General features: G+C 46.6%; 1 protein-coding gene across 1 annotated transcript; it reads left to right on the forward strand.

Annotated features, from left to right (window-relative positions):
- The first annotated feature begins 2,683 nt into the window (after positions 1-2,683).
- nop53 (NOP53 ribosome biogenesis factor) lies at positions 2,684-13,471 on the forward strand. The gene is made up of 14 exons (XM_033993762.3): positions 2,684-2,949; positions 4,016-4,080; positions 4,679-4,757; positions 5,779-5,886; positions 7,994-8,202; positions 8,741-8,796; positions 9,199-9,294; positions 9,649-9,750; positions 10,106-10,252; positions 10,566-10,741; positions 11,731-11,797; positions 12,218-12,294; positions 12,876-12,932; positions 13,402-13,471. The coding sequence occupies exons 1-14, from the start codon at positions 2,699-2,701 to the stop codon at positions 13,406-13,408; spliced, it is 1,497 nt and encodes a 498-aa protein (XP_033849653.2). The 5' UTR covers positions 2,684-2,698; the 3' UTR covers positions 13,409-13,471.
- Positions 13,472-16,733: the final 3,262 nt, after the last annotated feature.

A 16,733-nucleotide genomic window follows, 5' to 3' on the forward strand; every position in this document is an offset into this window, starting at 1 on the left:
TTACTACACTTTGAGAAGGGGCTGGTTCATTATCTTCTCTGTGCTTTACTACACTTTGAGAAGGGGCTGGTTCATTATCTTCTCTGCTTCACTACACTTTGAGAAGGGGCTGGTTCATTATCTTCTCTGTGCTTCACTACACTTTGAGAAGGGGCTGGTTCATTATCTTCTCTGTGCTTCACTACACTTTGAGAAGGGGCTGGTTCATTATCTTCTCTGTGCTTCACTACACTTTGAGAAGGGGCTGGTTCATTATCTTCTCTGTGCTTTACTACACTTTGAGAAGGGGCTGGTACATTATCTTCTCTGTGCTTCACTACACTTTGAGAAGGGGCTGGTTCATTATCTTCTCTGTGCTTCACTACACTTTGAGAAGGGGCTGGTTCATTATCTTCTCTGTGCTTTACTACACTTTGAGAAGGGGCTGGTTCATTATCTTCTCTGTGCTTTACTACACTTTGAGAAGGGGCTGGTTCATTATCTTCTCTGTGCTTCACTACACTTTGAGAAGGGGCTGGTTCATTATCTTCTCTGTGCTTTACTACACTTTGAGAAGGGGCTGGTTCATTATCTTCTCTGTGCTTTACTACACTTTGAGAAGGGGCTGGTTCATTATCTTCTCTGTGCTTTACTACACTTTGAGAAGGGGCTGGTTCATTATCTTCTCTGTGCTTTACTACACTTTGAGAAGGGGCTGGTTCATTATCTTCTCTGTGCTTTACTACACTTTGAGAAGGGGCTGGTTCATTATCTTCTCTGTGCTTTACTACACTTTGAGAAGGGGCTGGTTCATTATCTTCTCTGTGCTTCACTACACTTTGAGAAGGGGCTGGTTCATTATCTTCTCTGTGCTTTACTACACTTTGAGAAGGGGCTGGTTCATTATCTTCTCTGTGCTTTACTACACTTTGAGAAGGGGCTGGTTCATTATCTTCTCTGCTTCACTACACTTTGAGAAGGGGCTGGTTCATTATCTTCTCTGTGCTTCACTACACTTTGAGAAGGGGCTGGTTCATTATCTTCTCTGTGCTTCACCACACTGCACTGTGCTTTCACCAGGGGATACCACAGCAGTACACTTTGAGAAGGGGGTTGGCACTGTTCTTGTCTCCTCACAATGCCAGTCTGTTCCTTGTGTTGTTGCGGATGTCTCTGTCGCAGCGCTGGGAATATTATCCGCTTGTTTTCCAGGGATTATAAAGCACATGGAAAACACAATGCCAGGGAATACGGGGAGGGGAGGGGAGGGGGTGCCTTTACTGTACTGTGTCTGTTGTACACAGTCATGCACATTTTAAAAGGACAGGAGTCCACAGGAAATGAAATATGTAAAAACATGAAATGAAAAAAAGTAAAAACTCAGCAAAGTGTGATACAGCACAATGAAAGCATGGTAAAGCATAGGGAAGCATTGTAAAGCACAGAGAGGTATGGTAAAGCATAGGGAAGCATTGTAAAGCACAGAGAGGTCTGGTAAAGCATAGGGAAGCATTGTAAAGCACAAGGAGGTATGGTAAAGCATAGGGAAGCATTGTAAAGCACAGAGAGGTCTGGTAAAGCATAGGGAAGCATTGTAAAGCACAAGGAGGTATGGTAAAGCATAGGGAAGCATTGTAAAGCACAGAGAGGTCTGGTAAAGCATAGGGAAGCATTGTAAAGCACAGAGAGGTCTGGTAAAGCATAGGGAAGCATTGTAAAGCACAGAGAGGTCTGGTAAAGCATAGGGAAGCATTGTAAAGCACAGATATGTATGGTAAAGCATAGGGAAGCATTGTAAAGAACAGAGAGGCATGGTAAAGCATAGGGAAGCATTGTAAAGCACAGAGAGGTCTGGTAAAGCATAGGGAAGCATTGTAAAGCACAGAGAGGTCTGGTAAAGCATAGGGAAGCATTGTAAAGCACAGAGAGGTCTGGTAAAGCATAGGGAAGCATTGTAAAGCACAAGGAGGTATGGTAGAGCATAGGGAAGCATTGTAAAGCACAGAGAGGTCTGGTAAAGCATAGGGAAGCATTGTAAAGCACAAGGAGGTATGGTAAAGCATAGGGAAGCATTGTAAAGCACAGAGAGGTCTGGTAAAGCATAGGGAAGCATTGTAAAGCACAGAGAGGTCTGGTAAAGCATAGGGAAGCATTGTAAAGCACAGAGAGGTCTGGTAAAGCATAGGGAAGCATTGTAAAGCACAGAGAGGTCTGGTAAAGCATAGGCAAGCATTGTAAAGCACAGAGAGGTGTGGTAAAGCATAGGGAAGCATTGTAAAGCACAGAGAGGTCTGGTAAAGCATAGGGAAGCATTGTAAAGCACAGAGAGGGTAAATGCAATAATAATAATAATATATTACGTTTTTTTTTCAAATGTTGTGATGTTTATTTATTTGCATTGTATTTTACAAATAAACTCGTTATCTCCTTACATTACAGTTAATTATACAGCCTACTGCTTCCCTCTTGTGGCGGCCGTGGGTAACAGCACGTGAATTTGTTCTGAGCCGCTTCGCATTCTTGGGGGGGGGGATGAAATAAAAGCAAGCGTTTGATACCGTTCTTGTATATTTTATAAACATTTAAAAACACATGATAATAAACCCGATTAATAGTAATGTTGTGGGCTGTGTTTAACATCTATTTCTGTTAATCGCAGCACAGCGTCAGTGTGTGGAATCTGCTGATTGGAAGCTTCACGCCGCTGCGTTTTGCGTGAATGTGTCGCAGCAGATTCGCTTCCTCCTTCTTTCTGCGCTGTGAAATGGCGTCCGGCACACGTAAGGGGAGCATGGCAGCGTCCCGGGGAGGGTTTCTCAGCTTTAAAACGGACCTGGACTCGTCCGGACCGAAAAACAAAAGGAAGAAACGGCTCAACAAGAATAAAAAAAAGAGTTGGAACAAACACAGCGACGTGCACGACGTGGAGGAGTTTCTGGAAGACGTGCGGCTTCAGGAGCGGACTCTGGGGTCAGTCTGCGGCTTTCCATAAATACTGAAACAGAGTCAATTTAGTGTGTACTAAACGGGGTGTGATGTTATCGGGTCACTGTGTTGCTTTAAAATTTAACTCTTTTTTTTTTCAAAAACAAAACGTTGGTTCTGTACCGTTACCGAGCTGTTTATACCAGCGCTTGCTGGTGAATTATTTCGAAGCGAATTTCAAGCATTTTCGTTTCGGTTTTCTCAAAGTTTTCACACGTGGCATTACTGTCCCACAGTGTCTGCATGGTACTGTGATGGTTGTGTTATGTGGTGAACCATAGCGAAGTCTGAAAACAAAGACAGCACATGCTTATCGTACCAGTTTAAAATTTTAAAGGCCGTAAGAACCGATAATCCCTGTTAACCGATTAGAGGCCGCCTTAGTTTTTCTCCAAGTTGCTGCAATGGTGTGTAGATGCTGTAACGAGTTACTGTAAACGAGACGCCGTTTTAGCAGACAGATTTAAATAAATAAACGTTTATTTGCATGTTTTTTCTTATTGAAAGTGTAAATGCGAAACTGGCAAACAAATACACACACAGCGCTTCAACCACACGTGGAAGGTTTATAATTTGCTCAATAAAACCCGTCATAAAAGATATTTGATTCTTCCAGAGATCTAAGTAAATTAAGTCAACGGAAAACAAATACATTTTAATAATCAATAAATACTAATAAACAACGAAACAGCGTTATTCACACATCTGTACGTAATTATAACAAATTCGGTTTACACTATATACAATATCTGTACACAAATCTTAATCCTGTTACGTGTACATATTTTTTTTTAGAATTACATTTAAATGATAGCAAACAGCAACATTCTGACCCGGTAAGATCACGTCCCGAGTGTATCGTGTACCCCGGTAATCAAATCGTTTGCCAAACTGCCCTCAGATCAGAGTGGACTGCGGACCCGACTCCTGGTCCGGTGCACTACACTATCGAGCTGCTACAGTCACACGATACGGGCTGGGCCGTGTGTCTTCTGTGTGTCAGACAGTCCCTGTGTTTGATGTGCGGTTTGTGTGTTTCTTGCGTTTCCAGCGGCCTCATCTCAGAGAAGCCCGATGACAATCTGTTCTTTGTTGACGCAGGAGATGAGAGGAGAGGTATGTACTGTCAGTGTATTAATAATAATAATAATAGACTTCATTGAGGGGAGCTCTGAACCCCAGGACTGGGTGCAGCAGCAGCAGCAGCAGCAGCAGGGCTAGTGTGAGTTTCTAACCCTGCTCAAACTCCTGGCTCCTGATCATTTCAATATTAATAATAATAGACTTCACTGAGGGGAGTTCTGAACCCCAGGACTGGGTGCAGCAGCAGCAGCAGGGCTAGTGTGAGTTTGTAACCCTGCTCAAACTCCTGGCTCCAGATCATTTCAATATTAATAATAATAGACTTCATTGAGGGGAGTTCTGAACCCCAGGACTGGGTGCAGCAGCAGCAGCAGCAGCAGCAGGGCTAGTGTGAGTTTCTAACCCTGCTCAAACTCCTGGCTCCTGATCATTTCAATATTAATAATAATAGACTTCATTGAGGGGAGCTCTGAACCCCAGGACTGGGTGCAGCAGCAGCAGCAGCAGCAGCAGCAGGGCTAGTGTGAGTTTCTAACCCTGCTCAAACTCCTGGCTCCTGATCATTTCAATATTAATAATAATAGACTTCCTAACCCTGGATGTTATTGATGCAGCTGTTTTGTGTTTTCAGACTCAAAGCTTGACAAGGACAAGCCTCTGCAGGTCGATGTGATCCTGCAGCCTGACTCTCGCATCCCGACTCCCACAGAGTGAGTTCCTGTCTGTCTCTACTCGCTGTCGTTCTGCATGGCCCCACGTCGCACAGAGAAGGGGCTTCCGATTCCCTGGGGTGAACGAGCGGCGCACAGACGTCACCATTACAGTAGCGGTGCCAAACCGTTGAGTTTTCATCCAGGGCCGCGGGTCATGTAACCCGACTTCTGTAACTTCATATAAAAATAAGGTTTTGATCAACATTTCGGTGTGTTTAACATACTTTTGTCAAGGGGAAGTCTTTGACAACCAACAGTGGAGATACTGATAGGCTTTTGATGCCATGGCAACTACACTCACTTAAATTATTATTATTTATTTCTTAGCAGACGCCCTTATCCAGGGCGACTTACAATTGTTACAAGATATCACATTATTTTTTTTACATACAATTCCCCATTTATACAGTTGGGTTTTTACTGGAGCAATCTAGGTAAAGTACCTTGCTCAAGGGTACAGCAGCAGTGTCCCCCACCTGGGATTGAACCCACGACCCTCCGGTCAAGAGTCCAGAGCCCTAACCACTACTCCACACTGCTGCCCTGATGATGTCATTCACTACACCGTTAATGACGTTACAGTCTGCTGTTCCTTTCTAGTTAAGCCTGCAGGCATCGTGGTATTGAGTCTGTGTATCGGTTTTGTTTTCTTTTGGTCTAATTGTACATTTTGATCTAATTTTATTTCTTCTAAAACTACAAATTGTAGGTCGTTCATGTTGTGTTCATTGTTTGCAAATTGTGTGTCTATAAAGTGGGGCAATATTCCTAAACTAAGAGGGGCAAACAGCTGGGCACAGCAGGGTATCGTGTACCCCAGTAATCAAATAGTTTGTCAAACTGCCCTCAGATCAGAGTGCGTTTGTGGACTGCGGACCCGGCGCCTCGTCCTGTGTACTACACTATCGAGCTGCTACAGTCACACAGGCTGGGCCGTGTGTCCTTCTGAGGGTTGGATTGGGTTTGACAGACAATCTCTGTGTTTGATGTGCGGTTTGTGTTCTTCTCGTGTTTCCAGCGGCCTCGTCTCCTCGGAGAAGCCCGATGGCAGTCGGCGTCGCAAGGACAAGCCTCTGCGGATCGATCTGATCCTGCAGCCTGACTCCCGCGTCCCGGCTCCCAAAGAGTGAGTGGCTGTCTGTCTCTGTCGTTCTGCATGGCCCCACGTCGCCCAGCGAAGGGGCTTCCGATTCACCCCGTGTGGGAATGTGATCAAGCCACAAAACTGAGGGCCTGATTTCTAGTTCTGCTGTTCCTCCCTCTCTCTGTCGCCCCCTGGCTGCAGTGTGCTATCACTTGCTGACACCTGTCTCTCTGTCGCCACCTGGCTGCAGTGTGCTATCACTTGCTGACCCCTGTCTCTGTCGCCCCCTGGGTGCAGTGTGCTATCACTTGCTGACCCCTGTCTCTGTTGCCCCCTGGGTGCAGTGTGCTATCACTTGCTGACCCCTGTCTCTCTGTCGCCCCTTGGCTGCAGTGTGCTATCACTTGCTGATCCCTGTCTCTCTGTCGCCCCCTGGGTGCAGTGTGCTATCACTTGCTGACCCCTGTCTCTCTGTCGCCCCCTGGGTGCAGTGTGCGATCACTTGCTGACCCCTGTCTCTCTGTCGCCCCCTGGCTGCAGTGTGCTATCACTTGCTGACCCCTGTCTCTCTGTCGCCCCCTGGCTGCAGTGTGCTATCACTTGCTGACCCCTGTCTCTCTGTCGCCCCCTGGCTGCAGTGTGCTATCACTTGCTGACCCCTGTCTCTCTGTCGCCCCCTGGCTGCAGTGTGCTATCACTTGCTGACCCCTGTCTCTGTTGCCCCCTGGGTGCAGTGTGCTATCACTTGCTGACCCCTGTCTCTCTCGCCCCCTGGTTGCAGTGTGCTATCACTTGCTGACCCCTGTCTCTCTGTCGCCCCCTGGCTGCAGTGTGCTATCACTTGCTGACCCCTGTCTCTCTGTCGCCCCCTGGCTGCAGTGTGCTATCACTTGCTGACCCCTGTCTCTCTGTCGCCCCCTGGCTGCAGTGTGCTATCACTTGCTGACCCCTGTCTCTCTGTCGCCCCCTGGCTGCAGTGTGCTATCACTTGCTGACCCCTGTGTCTCTGTCGCCCCCTGGCTGCAGTGTGCTATCACTTGCTGACCCCTGTCTCTCTGTCGCCCCCTGGCTGCAGTGTGCTATCACTTGCTGACCCCTGTCTCTCTGTCGCCCCCTGGGTGCAGTGTGCGATCACTTGCTGACCCCTGTCTCTCTGTCGCCCCCTGGCTGCAGTGTGCTATCACTTGCTGACCCCTGTCTCTCTGTCGCCCCCTGGCTGCAGTGTGCTATCACTTGCTGACCCCTGTCTCTGTTGCCCCCTGGGTGCAGTGTGCTATCACTTGCTGACCCCTGTCTCTCTGTCGCCCCCTGGCTGCAGTGTGCTATCACTTGCTGACCCCTGTCTCTCTGTCGCCCCCTGGGTGCAGTGTGCTATCACTTGCTGACCCCTGTCTCTCTGTCGCCCCCTGGCTGCAGTGTGCTATCACTTGCTGACACCTGTCTCTCTGTCGCCCCCTGGCTGCAGTGTGCTATCACTTGCTGACCCCTGTCTCTCTGTCGCCCCCTGGCTGCAGTGTGCTATCACTTGCTGACACCTGTCTCTCTGTCGCCCCCTGGCTGCAGTGTGCTATCACTTGCTGACCCCTGTGTCTCTGTCGCCCCCTGGCTGCAGTGTGCTATCACTTGCTGACCCCTGTCTCTCTGTCGCCCCCTGGCTGCAGTGTGCTATCACTTGCTGACCCCTGTCTCTCTGTCGCCCCCTGGGTGCAGTGTGCTATCACTTGCTGACCCCTGTCTCTGTCGCCCCCTGGGTGCAGTGTGCTATCACTTGCTGACCCCTGTCTCTCTGTCGCCCCCTGGGTGCAGTGTGCTATCACTTGCTGACCCCTGTCTCTCTGTCGCCCCCTGGCTGCAGTGTGCTATCACTTGCTGACCCCTGTCTCTCTGTCGCCCCCTGGCTGCAGTGTGCTATCACTTGCTGACCCCTGTCTCTCTGTCGCCCCCTGGCTGCAGTGTGCTATCACTTGCTGACCCCTGTCTCTCTGTCGCCCCCTGGCTGCAGTGTGCTATCACTTGCTGACCCCTGTCTCTCTGTCGCCCCCTGGGTGCAGTGTGCTATCACTTGCTGACCCCTGTCTCTCTGTCGCCCCCTGGCTGCAGTGTGCTATCACTTGCTGACCCCTGTCTCTCTGTCGCCCCCTGGCTGCAGTGTGCTGGCACACCAGATTCCCAACGCGAAGAAGCTGCGACTCATCGCCCAGCGCGCTCAGCAGCTGGAGGCCCACGGCGTGGTGCCACGGCGACAGAGACTGCTCCAGGCGCGGCTGCAGAGATCCCTCGCGGGGAAGGGGAAGACAAACAAACCGGCAGCGAACAACGACCCGCAGAGAGGGTTCTACGATCTGTGGAGTGGAGCAGGTGAGGAGCGGATTGCATCCCCTCCGCCAGTGCGTCTGTGTTGTACCAGGCTTAGTTTCCTAGCTATATCTGTTTTAAAATGCATTTATATTAGATAGATTTCTTTTTTTTTCCCCCAAAGTTTTGGCAGGGCAAGGTCTCAAAACTCCATAGAGTTCACACAGCTTGCACAGGTTTTATATTCATTCTGTGATCCTAGTGATAATGACTCCCATTGCAGAGTGGATTGAGCAGAGCCAGGTTTTAGTTTCATTGTGAGCCTATTATTATTATTATTATTATTATTATTATTATTATTATTATTACTATTATTATTATTAGACCCCCGTTGCAGAGCAGTTTGTCAGCCCAGGTGTTTACCATGAGCTTGATTGGCCACAGTGTTAATTAAAAGCTCAGTCTGCTCTGCCCTGGGAGTCTTCAGCTGCGTTTCTTCTATTCAGGGTAAACAGAGTTGAACCCGGTTAACAGAAAGATCCCGTCTTCATAGTTAAACATTATGATGACGACCGTGGTGTTTTATTGTGTGTTCTTGTAGTGCCTGAGACTGCAGACCCCTGGTATCTACAGCAGACCAAGAAGATGCTAGTCAAGGTGGGTGAAAGCAGCAGGGTCTCTATTATTATTATTATTATTATTATTATTATTATTATTATTATTATTATTATTATTATTATTATTATTATTATTCCAGTATCTTCAAATACACTAAGACTTCTAGTGGAAACGCTTGCCATTGAATTTACACTGAAGACACTGAGAGAGACTTCTAGTGGAAACGTTTGCCATTGAATTTACACTGAAGACACTGAGAGACTTCTAGAGGAAACGTTTGCCATTAAATTTACACTGAAGACACAGAGACTCTAAACATCTGTTATTCAGTGTATTGTGTTTCTCAGTTCAGCCCTGTTGAACCCACTCTGTCTCTCTCCCTCTCTCCCTCTCTCTCTCTCCCTCTCCCTCTTTCTCTCGCGCTCTCTCTCGCTCTCTCAGCGTCCAGCGCGGCTCAATGTGAAGCCCTCCACTCTCCCGGCTGTCGAGGTTCCTGCCCCTGGAGCTTCCTACAACCCTGACTTCCTGTCTCACCAGGTAACCCCTCCGCCCCCCTCCCTGACTTCCTGTCTCGCCAGGTAACCCCTCCGCCCCCCTCCCTGACTTCCTGTCTCGCCAGGTAACCCCTCCGCCCCCCTCCCTGACTCCGTCTCGCCAGGTAACCCCTCTGCCCCCCTCCCTGACTTCCTGTCCCATTTCCATCCCTTTTATTATTAGTCTAATAACAAAATATAATAAAACTGGGAATTAAAGAAAACAGAGATGAATGTGGTTTTCAATGTACAATTAGAGACACTAAGATATTTAAACTAGTTTGTAACAAAATAACATTTAAGAGTCTAAAGCAAACATGTAATTTGTTGCCGTCTCTCTCTCTCTCTCTCTTTTCAGGCTCTGCTGCTTCAAGGCCACGAGATAGAGCTGAAGAAACAGAAAGCTGAGCTGAGGCTAGAGCGGCAGCTAGCCTTCCCCAAGGAGCAGATAGCCACTCGGGTACTGAGCGCAGGGCAACCTGCTTTCTCCTGGGGTCTCTGTGCTGCAGGAGTGTCTCTTAATCTACCTTCTCTCCTTGGCTCTGTGCTGCAGGAGTCTGTTAGTCTAGCTTCTCTCCTTGTCTCTGTGTTGCAGGAGTCTCTTTGTTAATCTACCTTCTCTCCTTGGCTCTGTGCTGCAGGAGTCTGTTAGTCTCTCTTCTCTCCTTGTCTCTGTGCTGCAGGAGTCTCTTTGTTAATCTACCTTCTCTCCTTGGCTCTGTGCTGCAGGAGTCTGTTAGTCTACCTTCTCTCCTTGTCTCTGTGCTGCAGGAGTGTCTCTTAATCTACCTTCTCTCCTTGGCTCTGTGCTGCAGGAGTCTGCGTTCCAAGAGGAGGTGGAGGGGCTGATTGAGGAATCGGATGACGAGGGGCCCCATGAATACACTCCCCTGTACCAGGCTGCCTCTGGAGAAAAGAAAACGGAGAGGCAGAGAAAGTGGGAAAGACAGCTGAGAGAGAGGGTGAGAGGGAGGGAGGGTCCTGGCTCATTGTGCCATGGAAAGCAGCGCATGTTGAAAACCTTATTTTTTTTATTAAGTTGCGTCGCCCGATGAGGAGAGACATCCTTGCGCACGTAGTATTCCCGGCAGGTGCATGCTGGGAATGTGAAGAATGCATAGGGTTTCCCGGGCGCTGCCGTGTGGGCGTTGCCATGGGAACTGAGGGCTTGAGCTAGAGAGAGAGAGGCTGGAAATAGAGTGTCTTGTCGGGAACACATTTAGGGTGCGTGCTGTAACTGCGTGTTTCTGTGTGTCGCTCCTCTCCGGTCTGCAGGAGAAACGTTGGAAGGCCCTGCGACAAGCCAGGGACCGGCAGCAGCAGCTGTTCCGCCTGCGCTCACTCAAGGCGGAGGTGCTGCAGCAGGAGGAGACCACGGGCCGCAGGCAGGAGGCACGCCGGGCCAAAAAGCTTGAGGAGGAGAGCCTGCCACGCAGACTGGGGAAACTCAAGTGAGAGCGAGAGCCTGTGTGTGTGAGAGCCTGTGTGTGTGTGTGTGAGAGCCTGTGTGTGTGTGAGAGCCTGTGTGTGTGTGAGAGCCTGTGTGTGTGTGTGAGAGCCTGTGTGTGTGTGTGAGAGCCTGTGTGTGTGTGAGAGCCTGTGTGTGTGTGAGAGCCTGTGTGTGTGTGTGTGAGAGCCTGTGTGTGTGTGTGTGTGAGAGCCTGTGTGTGTGTGTGTGTGAGAGCCTGTGTGTGTGTGTGTGTGAGCCTGTGTGTGTGTGTGTGAGCCTGTGTGTGTGTGAGCGCCTGTGTGTGTGTGTGAGCGCCTGTGTGTGTGTGTGAGCGCCTGTGTGTGTGTGTGAGCCTGTGTGTGTGAGAGCCTGTGTGTGTGTGTGAGAGCCTGTGTGTGAGAGCCTGTGTGTGTGTGTCAGCCTGTGTGTGTGAGAGCCTGTGTGTGTGTGTGTGTGAGAGCCTGTGTGTGTGAGAGCCTGTGTGTGTGTGTGTGAGAGCCTGTGTCTTAGTCACCTATTTGAATCTATTGGCAGCTGCTCTGCTTACAATGTTGCTGAGTGTAGATCTCACACTCCATGTCAAAGATTCTCCATGCATCTATACTGGCTAAGTGCACTCCGCAGAATGATTGATTCATGTTACACGTCCCCATTGTAACCTGTTAGCAACAGCTACACTTGTAATCCCACTGAGTGTAGATCTGACACTAGCAGCCGAGTACAGACTGAAGGGAGTCTCTGTGTGTGAGCAGCGATGGGAAATAAGACTCCTGTTGCACAGCAGTGTCACCCAGTCCAGGTTTTACTACCAGCTTGATCAGCCCCAGTGTGTCTAGGCAACAAGCTCAGGAGTGTCTTATTATTAAACTCAGTGAAACCAGGAATGGATCACGCTGCTGTGCAACGGGAGTCTGATTTCCATCCCTGGCGAGTCTCTGTTAGTCTTGAGTCTCTTCTGAAGTTTTAGTTTGTATTCATTTCTATTTTCAGATACCAGGAGCCAGACCTGGATCTGCAGCTGAGCTCTGAGATGGCAGGATCTCTCCGCAGGCTCAAGGTGAGTGAGTCTGTCTGTCTGTCTGTCTGTCTGCATCGTTGAGTCCGTCTCTGTCTATGTGTCTGAGGGTTTAAGCTCTTTTAGGAAAGTCCTGCCAGGGATAAATTTCTTTTTGTATTTATTTTATTTTTATTTTGCTTAGGTTATAAACGTCTTTCTTTTGCAACACACCTCCTACTATAAGAAACAAATAATATAAAAATAAATAAAGATAACTTCGCTTTTGATAGTAAAGCCACACCGCTTCCCTCCCAGCCCCTCAGAACTTACAGGAAACTCATTTGCAGCACATTGAAAAAGAAGTCTTAGTTTTTAAACGTTTTTGTCATTGAATTTCAGAATTTGTTTGACATAATAATAATAATCATAATAATCAATAATAATCAATAATAATTTTCTGTTTGTTTCCCTGCCTGGCAGCCAGAGGGCAGCATCCTCAAGGACCGCTTCAAGAGCCTGCAGAAGAGGAACCTGATTGAACCGAGAGAGCGAGCAAAGTAATTAATAATAATGAGCGCTAGTCTATACACTCCACTCTCAGCTCATTAATAATAATGAGCACTAGTCTACACACTCCTCTGAGCTCATTAATAATAATGAGCGCTAGTCTACACACCCACTCTCGGCTCATTAATAATAATGAGCGCTAGTCTACACACTCCGCTCTCGGCTCATTAATAATAATGAGTGCTAGTCTACACACTCCACACTTGGCTCATTAATAATAATAATGAGCGCCAGTCTACACACTGTACTCTCAGCTCATTAATAATAATGAGCACTAGTCTACACACTCTACTCTGAGCTCATTAATAATAATGAGCGCTAGTCTACACACTCCTCTCAGCTCATTAATAATAATGAGTCGACACACTCCACTCTCAGCTCATTAATAATAATGAGCGCTAGTCTAAGCTCAGCCTGTTTGCCTCCCTACACGGGTGAACATAACTGCCTCGATTTGTTCTTTTAATGTGTGTGTTTTTTTTTTTTTTGCACCTGTCTCCGTGTTTCTGCAGTCCCCTTGCGAGGCGGTTTTAATAACGGCTCCTGTTTCATGTCTGCGTTTTCATTTCAGGTTCGTGAGAAAACACAAACTGAAATACGTGGAGAAGAGGGCCTTCAAGGAAGTCACGTAGGTTGAACACCGTTTATTTGATCTCTCGCTGGCTCACGGTCGCGTCCTGAGATCCGTGAATGCTGAGCTTCTGGTCCTTCTCTAAAAGCAGGCGAGGGGAGGCCTTGAGTTGTTCCCTCCCTTTTGAAAGTCCATCCCGAGTCGTATCACTAAGGCTGGTGCAATCAAATCTTTTAAATCCAGCTTTTAAAAAAGCGTTTGATTTTAACTGGAGTGGCTCTTCACTCGTTTCACTCTCAATAGTAAATCAGCCTGATTTCTCTAGAGCGCTCCATCTTAATAATCTGTCCGTGCTGCTCTGATTAGCTGAAGCAGAATACGAAATGCCAGTCTTGGTTTCTATTTACAGTTTTGAAACCTCTTTTTTTCACAGCTCTAATATTCATGTACTCTTCAATTCACTGCAGTGACTTGGATCAGGAAAGCCACTCTCTAAACCCTGTGATTTTTGATTCCTCTGTTTCAGGGTGTAAGCTACGCATGGAAGACCGGCCTCCCTCCCTCCCTCCCGTTCAATAAAGCTGTATTATACTCTCCACTCGCCCCTCTCTCATTGTGTATTGCATCTCGACACACACCTCTAAAGCCGAGGGAACAGTCTGTGGCTCGGAGCTTGGTTTTAGGACACTGCACGGCACACCAGGGGAGACTTGGGATTTGATACAGGAAAGTTACGACACGCCACTTTGAAAAATATCCTGTCCATTTTAAATTGCTTGAACCTCCACGAGCTTTTGCAGGTTTGTTTTTCAAGCTGTATAGTTGGTATTGCAGGGATGCGTGTAATTAAACCTCCGCTCTTCAAGCATCTTACTTTGAAACTTCTTTCACCCCATGAAGGAGAACTTTCTTTTCAAAGACTTTCCTGTAATTAGTTTAGTTATAGGTACAGGGACCCACAAAACCAAATATTTCCTCAGAAATATTATTTTTCATACCTCTACAAAGCTTCATGGCTCGTTTCACGTTTATTTTCACATTTTATAGCACAATATAAAATTCTTAGTATTTTAGAATCTCTGCGTTCTGTCAAGAATGTATGCGTCATGGTTTGTTTATTAACATGCTTTACCACACCTCTCTGTGCTTTACAATGCTTCCCTATGCTTTACCAGACCTCTCTGTGCTTTACAATGCTTCCCTATGCTTTACCAGACCTCTCTGTGCTTTACAATGCTTCCCTATGCTTTACCAGACCTCTCTGTGCTTTACAATGCTTCCCTATGCTTTACCAGACCTCTCTGTGCTTTACAATGCTTCCCTATGCTTTACCAGACCTCTCTGTGCTTTACAATGCTTCTCTATGCTTTACCACACCTCTCTGTGCTTTACAATGCTTCCCTATGCTTTACCAGACCTCTCTGTGCTTTACAATGCTTCCCTATGCTTTACCAGACCTCTCTGTGCTTTACAATGCTTCCCTATGCTTTACCAGACCTCTCTGTGCTTTACAATGCTTCCCTATGCTTTACCAGACCTCTCTGTGCTTTACAATGCTTCCCTATGCTTCACCAGACCTCTGTGCTTTACCAGACCTCTCTGTGCTTTACAATGCTTGCCTATGCTTTACCAGACCTCTCTGTGCTTTACAATGCTTCCCTATGCTTTACCAGACCTCTCTGTGCTTTACAATGCTTCCCTATGCTTTACCAGACCTCTCTGTGCTTTACAATGCTTCCCTATGCTTTACCAGACCTCTCTGTGCTTTACAATGCTTCCCTAGGCTTTACCAGACCTCTCTGTGCTTTACAATGCTTCCCTATGCTTTACCATTCTTCTCTGTGCTTTACAATGCTTCCCTATGCTTTACCACACCTCTCTGTGCTTTACAATGCTTCCCTATGCTTTACCACACCTCTCTGTGCTTTACAATGCTTCCCTATGCTTTACCAGACCTCTCTGTGCTTTACAATGCTTCCCTATGCTTTACCAGACCTCTCTGTGCTTTACAATGCTTCCCTATGCTTTACCACACCTCTCTGTGCTTTACAATGCTTCCCTATGCTTTACCAGACCTCTCTGTGCTTTACAATGCTTCCCTATGCTTTACCAGACCTCTCTGTGCTTTACAATGCTTCCCTATGCTTTACCACACCTCTCTGTGCTTTACAATGCTTCCCTATGCTTTACCAGACCTCTCTGTGCTTTACAATGCTTCCCTATGCCTTGCAGTGCTGTATTACACTGTGCTGTGCTTTTACAGTGGGACGCTCTTTTATAAGGGTTATTTTACCCCGTTTCATTTGTTTTGGTCTCTTGAACGGGCAGGATTTGTAGCTTCTGTTTTGTTTTAATAACGAGCTTGACTCGGCCCTCGCGTGTTTCAGCAGCTTGACTTGCGTCTCTCAACTCCGCTGAGATTTATCGTTTTATTTTGTCTCTCGCACGTAACCGCTTTCATAACGCAGTCATTAATATTGAGAGAAAGAAACACCAGCTGGCCAGGTCTCTTAACAAGTCTTCTGTCCGAGAGAAATTGCAAAAACGTTTGTTTAAAAAACATTTTAAAAAAAGGACGGGAAGAGTGTCAAATTCAGCGCTGGAGAGCTGAACACAGATTAGCAGTTAATGTTATTGACCCATTAGCTGTTATTGTCGTTATCTGAGAACACGCTATTTGAGTTTTTTGGAGCATACCGTGTCCTCTTTAATTGCGTTGTGATGGTATAGCTTCGTATTCAACTATTATTAACAGAAAAAGTTACGTTGAACTGTAACGTTTCAAAGTATGTAAATGAATACCTTGTGTTCTGATTTAGTTTTTTTCAAAGACTAATTAACGTGATACTTAATTTGGACATTTTTTGCAGTTTCTGTCCATACCGGTCAAGGGTCCAGGACACGTGACCAGGAGTTTTTTTTAGCGTTATTTAAGCGAGCAAAGCGGTGCCTGGAGGAGTCCCTGAATTTTTAAAAATATTGATGCTCCGAAACTAAACTAGAATGCAACATGAGTCCTTTAAGCTTGCAGAGTTAATCGTGGTTATGTTTTGTGGATCGTGTTATATACCCATGTGACACACTTGCAATCAAGACACAGAATTATCACAACAGCTGTTATTCACATCCGGTGTTACGCAGGTTTTTGTATCCCCCTAGAATTCGGTATCCTCTTAGAGGATAGAAAGATAGAAATATTCGACTTTTAAAACTCGAAATATTCGACTTTTTACAACCAGCTGGGTCACGGGAAAAAACCGGCGGAGGCGGAACTCGGAACTCTGGCTGCCTGAAGAATTATATCTGTTTTGAAAAAGCAGTTGAAGTTTGCAGGATTGATCGATAATTAATCTACATTTCTCTTTAGGTAAATACCGTTTTTAATGAAGGCTGCTTTATCAATAAAAAGCGTCTTGCCCCATTGTTCATTATAGACAAACGTCTCTCTAAAAAAAAATACATACGTTTGGAGCAATGCAAATGACGTATGTCTATTAAGTATTATAAAGACATCACCAGTATTTCAATGTGTCATTCCTATATGAAGAACGGGTGTCCCAAAGTAATTTCAAGTTTTTTATATCGTGTGCTCACATATAAAAAATAAACACTGCTTTGGGGCCATGAGTTTTACACATCAGCATCTAACATGAAAATGCCCAAACTGTTTTATACATAATTAAGTGTGCTTACAACCTAATTTGAATGAAGGTCGCCCGAAACAGCAGGTGCATGCCGCACACATATTTCTTTAATTAAGTGGTATATAGTGTGTAAAACGTTTCTCGTTGATTTAGTGCCATAGGCTGGGGAAGGTTTGTCTTTGTCAGCGTGCTTTTTTATTAATTAAAAAAATAC

Source organism: Acipenser ruthenus, chromosome 30, assembly GCF_902713425.1.
Source record: "Acipenser ruthenus chromosome 30, fAciRut3.2 maternal haplotype, whole genome shotgun sequence".
Taxonomy (NCBI): domain Eukaryota; kingdom Metazoa; phylum Chordata; class Actinopteri; order Acipenseriformes; family Acipenseridae; genus Acipenser; species Acipenser ruthenus.